General features: G+C 51.2%; 1 protein-coding gene across 1 annotated transcript; it reads right to left on the reverse strand.

Moving 5' to 3' along the window:
* Positions 1-4,740: 4,740 nt before the first annotated feature.
* Positions 4,741-10,959, reverse strand: RIIAD1 (regulatory subunit of type II PKA R-subunit domain containing 1; the record flags this gene model as incomplete). The annotated part of the gene is made up of 4 exons (XM_084243953.1): positions 4,741-4,811; positions 5,858-5,904; positions 10,262-10,338; positions 10,876-10,959. The coding sequence occupies 4 exons, from the start codon at positions 10,957-10,959 to the stop codon at positions 4,741-4,743; spliced, it is 279 nt and encodes a 92-aa protein (XP_084100079.1).
* Positions 10,960-11,782: the final 823 nt, after the last annotated feature.

Below are 11,782 nucleotides of genomic sequence, written 5' to 3' on the forward strand. Positions count from 1 at the left end.
GGTTGAGAGGATTCACCAGAGACAGAGTGGGGAGCAGAACAGACAGATCTACTGAAATACACTGCTGAGGGGAGCGCCAGGTGACACAGGAGAGGTCTGCTGCTCCATGTGGGTCAGCTCCCTGGATGGGGATCAAACTCGCCGCAGTTGGTGACAGCTATGATAAGGAGAATAAAGGAGGGGTGCTAATGGGTGAGATGCTGCTTTGGCGCTGACCCGGTAGCCATTCCCACTCTTGCAACCTTCTGCCCTAGAAGCTGGAGGAGGTTCCTTTGCTGGTCTCTGTTGCATTTGGAGTGGACCACACAACCCTGGTCTGGCTGTGAGCTGTAGGTGGGCAGAACTTTCTTCCTGATAAAACGGGGGAGGGTCCTCATCCTCCTCTCTGCCTGGAGTGCAGAAAGGGCCACGGGGTGTGCACGCCTTCTGCCACAGTGAGGCCACAGGATAAGGCTGGCAGAGTGAAAAGATGGACTCCTGGTCTGGGGAGATGCCAGACTTCCTATTTATGTTAAAAAGCAGCAGCAACCCCCTTTTGCATAAGCCGCTGTAAGCCAGGTTTTCTGTTACATGAAGAACATACTCACTGGTAGTGGGCAGGAGTCAGCAGAGACCTGCTAAGACGTGACTGTTGGGTGCAGGTGAGTGACAGCGGTGGCTTGGACTGTACGATTATCTCCCTACAGGGCTTTCCATTTCTAGTCTTAGTTTCCTCTAATTTGCCGTCCACCCTCTCACACTTTCTAAATCCATCTCTTTACGCTTGGCTGAAATGCCTTGCTGGCTGTCCATTGCCTACATGATAAAAAAACAAACCTCCTTTGCCTATGACACAGCACCCTCTGGGATTTGTCCCCACCTTCTTGTTTGGCACCGTCTCCCACTGCTCCCACCCTTGCACTTTACACCCCTCCAACAAGATACTCCCCTGGAGACACCTCCTACGTGCCAGGCACTGTCCAGTCATCATTCCTAATCCCTTAGCCCTGAGAGTGGGGAACCACACGTCTTAGTGTCTTAGTGTCTAGAAGAGACGTCGTGCTCAAGGCAGTAAGGTGGCTCGGCCAAGGCTAGCCATCTAGGATCTGGATTTAAACTCTGGTCTGCTCCCAGAACACATCAGAGATTTATTTTTCTCACTTCCACAGAGGTCTGGAGAGAGGTGGTTGCTGGGCTGCTCAGGTGCTCAGAGGTGCCGGGAGCACCTTAGGGTCTCCTGATCTTTCCCGTCTGCCACTTCAGAGGACTGGCTTTCTCCCTCCTGCTCGTTGCTCCATGACTTTAAGATGGCAGCTCAGCTCTTGACATCCCCTTCCACATCACACATCAGGAAGAAGGGAGAGCAGGGAAGGCCACACCAGCTTAACCTGCCATGCCACCCCTTCCTTTGGTGAGGAAAGCTTTCCTATAACCCCCAGCACACTTCTGCCTATGGCTGCCCCGAGAAGCAAGGCGGGCTGGGAAATCAGGAAACGTGGGGGTTACAACTGACTTAGAGTCTGAGCCCACTGCTGCCTTTACCAGAGCTACAGCTCTATTAGCAAAGAAGGGGTCATGAGCATGAGCAAGTACCAAACAGGGTCTGCCACTGCCACCCTGCTCAGCAAAATGGAAGCACCTGCCCGCCCTGACTGCCCCACGTCTGCTTTCCTACCTTGCCCTGAAGCAGGACGTTACTAAGGCTGCTGTGCAACTTGCCCACAATAATGGTCGCAGTCATCCTGAGCCCCTTCTGGTGGTGTAAAAGGTTCCTGATAAACTCAAACTGGCAAAGCTACCTCATATCCCACGCTGCCAGTTGTCACTCAAGCATAGGTTTCCGCCTACAAACTATAAACCTTAACATTCCGTCTTCGGGGAGCTCTCCCACTGAGCCCGCCGGTGGGACCAATAAACCTCTCTCGCTGCACCTGAGTGCCTTCTGGTTTCTCTGAAAAATGGCCGTAACGGTACCTTTCCTACGTGATAAAAAACGAACCTCCTGGGCCTCCCCGGTGGCGCAGCGGTTGCGCGCTGGGTTGCGAAGCTGCCCGCAGCCTCTGAAGCGCCCGTTCGATCCCCGGCTGCTCCCCGGCCACCGGAGGAGGGTCCCACATGGCGCGCAGACCCCTCCTGCCGCCCGCTGCTCCCCTCAGCAGTGTACTTCTGTCCTTCTGCCTGCTCTGCTCCCCACTCTGGCTCTGGTGAATTCTCTCACCCTCCTGCGCTCCTGACTGTACCCAGTGCATGTATAAACAAACAAACAAATAAATCTTAAAAAAAAAAAAAATTAAAAAAAAAAACAAACCTCCTTTGGCTGACACAACACTGTGATTTGTCCCCACCTTCTTGTTTGGCGTCTTCTCCTTTCCTGTCATGTGGTAGTTTCCACGAGGCACCCATCTTCCCCAAAGCCAGCCCTGGCGTGCTTTCCTCTACCTCCTTCCAGAGGTGTACCCCCTTCCATCACAAGGAAACCACTCTGTGAGCAATGGGTGTAAAGCTATTGCTCATTCAATCTCTTCACAGACACTTACTGAGGCTTTGCTCTATGCCAGACACAGCGTCAGGAGTGGGGATTCAACAGCGAACAAGTTCTATTTTGAGATTTGGTCCCTGCCCCGTGGAGATTTTCCGACCAACAGGCGAGATGGTCAGCCAGCTCAGGCTTGGGGAGGTAAGCAGCCCAGCTCCCGAACCAGTAACCATGTCGCGGCTGGCAAGGGTGATGTCTCCCATCTCCCTGCAGGGCCCAGCACACTAGGCTCCACGCCAGACACACCGGGGACGGGAGCTTTGTGCATTCTTTACTCAGGAAGGCTTTGCAATGTATCTGAAATAAAATGCATTGATCATTTCTACCAGGAGACCCCCAAGAACAAGCCATTGTACTGTCACAGTGTTAAATCATGCACTCAAGCACCTTGAAAAGCACTGTGCTCTCTCCCTGCACTGTCACAGGTATCCCAGGAGAGGCTCCGTGTGTCTAACATAACACTGCACGTGAGGCCCTTAGTAGGTGTGTGCTCCCTGCTGAAGGCGCCATTTGGATTTTCTAAACAGGGAGACCTCATTGTCAAAGCCATAGCTGCTGAAGTGTGATTCTGGAAGCACTTAAAATAATTCCTCAGGTTTCTATTCCATAGCTTTTTATATATAGCTGTATCGTTCCCTAAATGCCCCGTTTTTGTTGCCCTTTCTACTGCAGATGATGGCAGCTGGGAACAAAATAGAGCAAGAGAAATAAAAATAAGATAACCCCCGCATTAGTCTGTGCTTCTGTTGCCATGGTGACGTGGCCACATGACACACAGGTGAGAGGTCCTTCAGACCGCAGAGCCAATGGGCTGTGGAGGCCAGAGAGGCGGGACATAAACATGGAAACTTCCCTGCCTCCCAAGCCCAGAGAAGACTCCATTCGGCCAACTGGCCCACTCCTGTCTCAGCTGAAAATTAAAAAATGAATGAGCATTTTATTCTCCTAAGCCCTCCAGAGCAAAGCCCACGACCCCAAGTCACCTGCGAGGCTCAGGTTGCACGGGGTTCACGACTCCGCGCGAGGGTTCTATGTCTAAGCTCTCCTCTCTTGCTGTCCTTCCGGTCCAATTACTCTTATCATCGCTGCTATTGCAAGAAAAGTTAATCATCACCTGTAAGCTCTGTTCCAGCCACCCAGGAAGTTAAAAGACAGAAACAACCATAGATGTGAGGTTTCTGCTTGTTTCGGGGCCACCATGAGCAGCTATGGTCCTCTTAGGGTCCCTACCCCCATTCTTTCATCCACCCTTGACTCTGGGGGGTGCCTGGCCTGGGGGGCAGACAGTGGGCAGCAGGGAGGCACTTTGGGAACAGCCCAGCCCCCAAGCCGAGAGGCCTACCCCGAGAGAAACAGGCTCGCAGCCTGCAGGTCAAAGTGGGACCCCAATAGCCCTCCCATGGAGGATGCCTTCCTCCCTCAGGGTGAAAGAAAGCAGGAAGAACAGGAGAGTCTGTTTTCAATGAGTAGTTTTAAAAGCTTTTGCAACAGCAGACAGAGCCCAAGGCAGCCTGGAAACCCACACTGACAGTATCAGGGCTCTCTTGCATCCAGATGACCCTGCAAAATAGAAATGGCTCTGCTAAATCAGGAATGTGACTCTTCCCACCTCACATAAAAAAAAAAAAAGCCCAACCTTCAACATCATTTCAGAAATCACCCTGCCTGAAAACGTGTGATGGTCGTTATGGGCACAGCCGAGTCTGAAAGGGAGGGGAGCAGGAAAACGCTCCATCCAAGACGCTGTGACCATTTGCAGAAGCAGTGGAAACCCCCTCGGCTCCCACCATCGGCTCCCACCATCGAGGGTGTAAGGAAAAGGCCATCTGTAGGCGCCCCCTGGAAATCTGCCTTCTGGGAGCGAGGTCTAGATGTACTGCCTCACCGCCGCTTCCTTGTCAGTCTGCTCCAGCACACGCGGCTCTCCATCCTCCCTGTTCTTTCACCAGACGAAGAAGCTGGATCCCTCCTCCTGCCGCAGACATGCTAGACAAACCCTGGGCCTCTCTTCACGGTCCCTAATTCCCCAAAATAGTGTCAAGAAAACTAAACACTCGCATGAAACTTCAATTCCTCCGCTTGGTTTGTTCACACCCAGGCCCGCTAAGCCAGGGCTTATTTTCACAAGAGTAAAGAAGTCTCTGTCTGTAAGTGAGGTTAACACCCACCCCGAGGCTGGATTCTTGCTGGTCTTTCTCAACAGCTGAGCATCATGGTTTTGCTAATTAAGCCGCTTTCTTCTCCTTAATGAGCTGCATGCGAATCTTGTTGGGAAGTCTTGGATCCGTGAAATAGTCTGGGATAAGAATCAAAAAGAAAAAGTCATCTAAACCCAAGGGGGAAAGACTGGGCGGGAGAGGCAGCTTACTCTGCTAAAAAGTTAGGATGGCTCGGTCTTAGCAGTTGCTGGTGGCCCCACTTTACATGGCAATGTGAGATGTCTCAGCAAATCCCCACGGTCACCGTGCCCCGCCCCATCAGCCCTGAGTCGGCCAGCTCAGGCGGCCCCAGGAAGGGCTCACACAGGATGGCCTGTCCCCTCCACCATTGTTCTGGGCCGGCTGAGCCATCAGAGGGGCCTGGAAGTCTCCGGGGTTTCTGCTCCTGGCCCATCGTGGGGCCCAAATAAATGCCAAGCGTTATTCTAGTCTGAATTCGGCTTGCCAGCTCCTGTCTCTGAGATATCACGCCCTCTCTGTGAATATCCTCTCAGAGGACAGCCAGGCTCTGGCAGGATGACGACAGAGAGGGTTTTTATACACCCAGCATAATGTGAATCAGAGGCAGCATCTGCTGTGGCAGCAAAGACATACTTAGATTCAGTTAGAAACGGTTTGAGGACATAACCAACCCCCAGGGCTAGCAGGACCCAAGAAATCCTCCCAGTCCGCCCTTCTTTCTAAATACCACTGACCCCCAGCCATCTGGGGCAGTGGAACCCATTAGAATCACCTGGGGAGCCTTTACAACTGCATGCTGGGCCCTACCCAGACTAATTAAATAAAAATCTCTGGGGGTGGGCCTGGGCATCGGTATTTTTTAAAAGCTCCCCAGGTGATTTTAATGTACAGCCAGGTGGAGAACCAGGCTTTAAGATTTCCAGGGAAAAAGCTGCCAGTATGTTCTGCTGGGAATCTCAAAATTCTTAACAACCCTCACCAGGAGAAAGTTCTGCCTCATTTCTTATCTGCCCTCCTTTTGAGGAAATGACAATGGATGAAAGTCTTGTGCAAAAAGCTCCCTTGGGAGGCAAGAGGTGAAGAAGCACCCCAGCCTCCACAGGCAGAACCTGGGGCTCATTTGTCTGAATACACATGATGGTCTCGCCACTGCCTTACTCACCTGCAGCAAATTCCGGGATGTTGTCTGGTCTTTTCAAAAACATTTCTCTGGAAGACATTAAGGGGTGAGGGGAGATAATTTGAGCTTTCAGGGAGCAGACTGACCTGACAGACGCCCATCTTGGGAGTCAGTGAGCCAGGCTCCTGACAGAGGCCCTGACATTCACAACATTCCTTCAAGTCTGGAGCAATACGCTGGGTACTGCTGACCTGTACAGACAGCTGTGCTACCAGGTCAAGTTTGTCATTCATACAACAAACATTTCACAGAGCCAGATACCAAGCCAGGGCGGCAGTAGAGGTGAAGAGCCTGCTGCTTAATTCTTAAAGGGCTCACGTGTGGTGGGAGATAGGCAACCCCACAGTTTTCTTGCTCAAAGAAACTACAGTAAAGTAAAAGGTACATCAAGGGGGCCTCCCTGGTGGCACAAGGGGTTAAGCACATTATGGTGAAGTTATCCGCGGCCACTGTAACAGGAGTTCGATCCCTAGCCAGGGAGGTGACCCATATGGTGCAGCAGACCTCTCCTGTCTTGCCCGCTGCTCCCCTCAGCAGTGGATTTCAGTCAGTCTGCCTGTTCTGCTCCCCACTCTGTCTCTGATGAATCCTCTCACCGCTCCCCCCCCATACCTCAGGCTTACACCCCAGGTCTTGTATGCATAAGAAAATAAATCTTTAAAAAAAAAAAAAGGTAAGTTAAGTAAAAGGTAAGCTCCCAAATGTTCAAAAGGCTAAGTGCAGGGTAAGGAAAAATGTCAGGCTTTTCTGCCCTCCCGCCATCAGGATAGATGATGGATCCTTGCGGTCCTGAATGCATGCCTGATGGCGGGCACCTGGAGTAGGGTGTGGGCATAGGTAGATGGGATTCACCTGGGCTGAGACTGGGCTTTTAAGGGGGCGTCACGGGGATGCCAGGAAAAGCCGAAAGAGAAGCTGAGAGAGAAGCAAAGAAGCAGAAGCCAAGATCACCGGAGAGCCCAGATAGAGTGAAGACTTGCTGGGGGCAAGGGAGGGTGGAGCAGGGAACCTCCCCCTTTCCTGGGGACCACCCTGTTGCAAGAGGACTGCCAGCCTCCTGGCCCCCCAGCACCCCTGCCTGCCGTGTACCAGGTAAAGGATTCTGACTCCTCCTTTACCAGGGCTGCTGGATCAGGAAACCTGCACTGTGTCATTCCTGCCCCTTTTACACTAAGTAAACCCCAAGAAGTGCTATAAGAGGGTCTAAAACAGTGTGCCAGGACTTAGAGGAGAAAGGCCACTGACTGAAGCACCCCAAAAACCTCCACAGAGCGACTGGCATTTGAGGTACACACAGGATTTCAGGCAGCAGGGTGAAGGTTAAGAAAAAGAGCATTCCAGACCTAGAGACTCCGCGACAGGCAAGGCCTAGAAATGAAACAGCCCATGTTCTAGAGATATGTGCTCCTCAAGGGTAGGAATGGGGTCACATCCATCTCTGTATCTCCTTTTGTATCTCTGGGGTTCAGAGGAGCACTCGTGGAGTGTCTGGGTCCCTCCACAAGGTCAGTGGAGTGCCGGAGCGGTTTGGGCTAGCTGGAGAAAGGAGGTGTGCAGGGAGAAGTGGGAAGCAAAGGAGGCCCCATGATGGAGGAACTTGGATGCTAAGGAGACAATCAGGCCCAATCAGAAAGGTGATGGGGATGGGTGGATAAAGCTGGTGTAGTCTCACAGCAGAGAGGACAAAGCAGCTGCAAAGCGCTGTTGAGCAGAAGCAGCCAGGCACAGAAGAGTGGCTGTTATGGAGTCCCATTTATATGAAGCATAAAGAAGGCAAAGGGAATGTGAGCCAGAGGTCAGGGTTCTGGCTACCTTTGGAGGGCAGTGACTAGGAGGGGCCGCAAAGGGCCTGAGGTGCTAGTCAGGTTCTGTTTCTTCATCTGGACGCTAGTGCCATGTGTGCACTCAGCTTGAGAAAGTTCACTCAGGATATCCCACCTTTCTGTACTTTTTCTTTTTTTAAGATTTATTTATTTATGAATACAAGAACTGGGATACAGGCCAGAGTTGTAGTGAGGTGAGAGGATTCACTAGACAGAGTGGGAAACAACAGGCAGACTGACTGAAATACACTGCAGCGGGTGAGACAGGAGAGGTCTGCTGCGCCATGTGGATAGCTCCCTGGCCAGCCAGGGATTGAACTCTTGTTGCAGAGGCTGTGGATTGCTTCATAGTGCTGTGCTTAACCCCTCGTGCCACCAGGGAGGCCCTGTACTTTGTATTTCAAAAGAATGTTTACAAAAAAGGACAGCACTGTAGATCTACAGAAGATTTCCCAGTTAAGGGATCATGTGATCAGGACTGTGCTTTGGGGAAGATTCATCCACCTGGGCATTTACAAAAACTTCTAACAAAGCCTTTCTATCATTTCACACTTTGCTGTCATATCTCCAGCCTAAAACCTGAGGTCTCTGGGTGCCTAAAGTTAGATCCCTACTCTTTCCACTTTTCCCATCCAAAATCCAAGCATCAAGTGTCCATCCAGGGCCTATCTAGCAGGGACTGGAGAGCTGTGGCTGAATGGTCCTGAATCATTAGGGCCTGAAAACCCAGATGGCAGATCCACTCCGACAAGCCCAGTTCGGAGTTTCTAATGGCTTGAAGCCCGCAGCACAGTGAGGACAGGCAAGCCAAGCAAAGTAAGCAAGAGGGTTCATTCTGGTACCACCCAGAGGAAAAAATAGAAACAAAGGCAAACCCTCATCCCATCCCACTTCCAACCCAGATAGAGAAAGGCCTAAAAGGGGCCAGGGGGATTTCACCTCTTTGGGCAGCTTCAGAGACAGAAAAGGAAAAGCCAGGTAGCCCACCTGGCCTGGGGAAGAAGATGAGGAGGAAGGAGGAGATGCCTGGCTGTTCCTGCAGCAGCCAGGCACTGACACCCAGCTTTGCCGCCAACTAATGTGGACAGAGAAGCAGGGCCATCCGGACAGTGATTGAAATAACTTCCACTTCACCCCAAGGTACTAATCCTTCTGCTTGTGAACAACGAAGAGGAAGAGTCAGTGTTTTATCATCTATCCCTCCTCCCTGCTGGAATCATTCCTAACTTGGATCACAAGCTCCCCAAGACAAGACCTTATCATCCTTCATTTTCCTTTAGAAGAAACAGTGCAAAAAGCAAAGGCCTGATCCCCGGGGCTGACAGTGACAGAGAATCCCTAACCTTTGCTGAGTTTTACTCCTGGTCCAAGTAAAATCAACCTTCACAGACAGATTTCTCGCTCTCCCCCACCCCCTCCCATATGCCCTCTGAGACTCTGCCGCCACTGGAGAAACGGCTAAAATATAAGGAATAGGGTGACGCAGGAAAAACAAAGCAGCCTGGAAAAAAGATCCCTTCAGGTCTGCTTCTGAGAATAGGAGAGCCCCATTTCTGGCGCCCCAGCGCCCAGGTGCTTACAATACAACACAATGGGAAAACCAGGACTTGGGATGCAGCTTCAGCAACTTGGGGAAAGTACTTCACCTCTCTGTGTTTAACTTTTCTCACCTCTAAAAGGGAAGCAATAATGAGCTATCTTTAGCAGAGTTGCTGGGAGGATCAGCAAAAGTATACCAAGATGCCACACTCTGGGCAGGCACTGGGGACACAAACACGGCTCCACCAGTAGAACCACGATCCAGGGAGAGCAAGAGGCGACTGGCAGTGTGTTTACAATACAGTGTGGTAACTGCAAGGAGACCCAGGCAGTGCCTGGAAGGGAAGCCATTATTATTTAAACCTTGCCTTTTTGTCTAAGCCAAGCAGGATTCGAGACAGTGCTACTGTTCTCATCCATTGCTGCCCACGGTTTTTATAATTTTATTTTTTGCTTTGGTTCTGTGCCTTTCATTCCATTAGCACTTTTTTTTTTTTTTCCATTCAAGCAAATGCCATGCTGGAAGAATATGCTCCAGGATACCGGGAAAATGGTCTTCTTTTCCCTAAGTCTTGGAGGGGAGTCTCTAGAACAATGTTCTGAGGTAGGGAAGGGTCAGACATGTGAATTTTTAAGTTTCCAGTGATCTTGTTAAACTCCTCTGATGGTGGATAGTGTTCTACACCCAACGGCTGCCTGTTGCGTTTCTCAATGCCAAATTCTTTCAGGGGTCATAAGGTATATATCTCATTACCGCTAATGGGGATGACATTTAATATTTTTGAGAATTTAGAGATAAATGAAAGAAACCTCTGAAGATAACTCAAGAAAACCTTAATGGGTACCACAAATGCAGAGTTACAAAAAAAAAAAAAAATCACATCATAGGATACTTCCTAACGTTAGAACCTTCAGGAAGCAATAGGGATTATTTATAGGAAGAGGACACTACATTCATCTACCCCCAACAAGATCCAGCAAAATTTTCCATTAGTTCCTCAAACCCGTCGGGAAAATCACCTACCTGAAGAAACCACTTATAAGCAACTCCACTTCTTTGTGAGTCCTCAGGTACTTTTCGTTGGCAATCCGAGTCTGAATCTGGGGGGGGTCAGGGGTGGGGAGGAAGAGGAATGAGCAAAGAGTCACCCTCCATGAAAAGACAGATTTCAGGGCTCGCCCCCTGGAGATGTGAGGGGCTGGGGGAAGCAACGTGTGGGTAAACCGAGCTCTTTTCCCAGTATGCTTGAAAGTTAAGCCATCCATCGACTTACAGACCAGCGTCTCCTCTCCGCCGCTGCCTCCGGCTGGGCTCAGGCGAAGTGGCCTTAACTAAGGTCAGGTCCCCACCTTCGAGAAGTTCTTGTTTGTATCTAAATTAATGTATCTGGCAGTAATTTCGGTCCAATTCTCTGGTCAGATCCCTGTTTTAGTTATTCCTGAACTTTCAGGTACCTGTAAGGTTCAGTTCAGGGTCCCAGAAGCTCAGGGGTCTGTGGGGGGGTCTCCCCCAAGCCTTCCTCCTTTATCTGAAATCAAACTCCCGCGCCCCTTTTCTCGGCGGACCCTCCACACGGGGCCTTATCCTGGGAGAACAGCACTGTGATGGATGCGGGAGGCGGGTGGGAGCGCACCCACCTTGAACTGGGTTAGCTGTTCCTGCTGCGCGGGGCTCAGCGCCCCGGGATCATGCCCCAGCAGCCCGCCCTGCAGCGTCGCCATCTTGTCGCGGTTGTCAAGGCGACGGGGCCGCGAGACGACGCGGCCCCGCCCCCATCCTGACCCCGCCCCCAAAGCCGGCTCTTCCCAGAGCTGGGAGGGGGAGCCCAGGGAAGCGGTTCAGGGTCTGCTCTGAAGCCTGGGAGTCGGGTGGGGAGGGTCTCTACGGAATCTCCTTCCCCAGAATCCTAGACTGGTTTCTGGGCTTGATGTATACGCAATGAGCCCTTCTACTTGACCTTCCCAACTGCGAAGATTTTTCTCCCCTAACGCTGAGCAAAACTGGAGTCTGGGGTCAGGAACAAAATTTGGTTCCTGACTCTCGCCGGGGTGAAGGCTGGATGAAGCCTAGTAGCAGGAAAAGCAAATCCAGTTCTTTTCCCTTCCCCGGACCCGGAAGCCAAATCCTGCCATCTGTCCTGACAGACAGAAGTCTTGGAATCTTAAAACAACTTGAAATTATCCCACAGGATGGAGTGAATTGATTTTTGCAAATGAGGAAATGTTCTGAGATTTTATTTATTTTTTTAAAGATTTATTTATGCATACAAGAGCTGGGGTACAGGCCAGAGGTGGGGGGGTGGTGAGAGGGTTATCAGAGACAGAGTGGGGAGCAGAACAGGCAGACTGACTGAAATACACTGCTGAGGGGAGCAGGCAAGACAGGAGAGGTCTGCTGCGTCATGTGGGTTGCTCCCTGGCCGGGTGGGGAATCGAACTCATGCTGCAGAGGCTGCAGACAGCTTCATAGGTTGTGTCTTAACCCCTGCACCACCAGGGAGGCCCTGTTCTGAGATTTTAAATACTGGAACAAAACATCTGGGGC

This window comes from Talpa europaea, assembly GCF_964194135.1.
Source record: "Talpa europaea genome assembly, chromosome: 9".
Classification (NCBI taxonomy): Eukaryota; Metazoa; Chordata; class Mammalia; order Eulipotyphla; family Talpidae; genus Talpa; species Talpa europaea.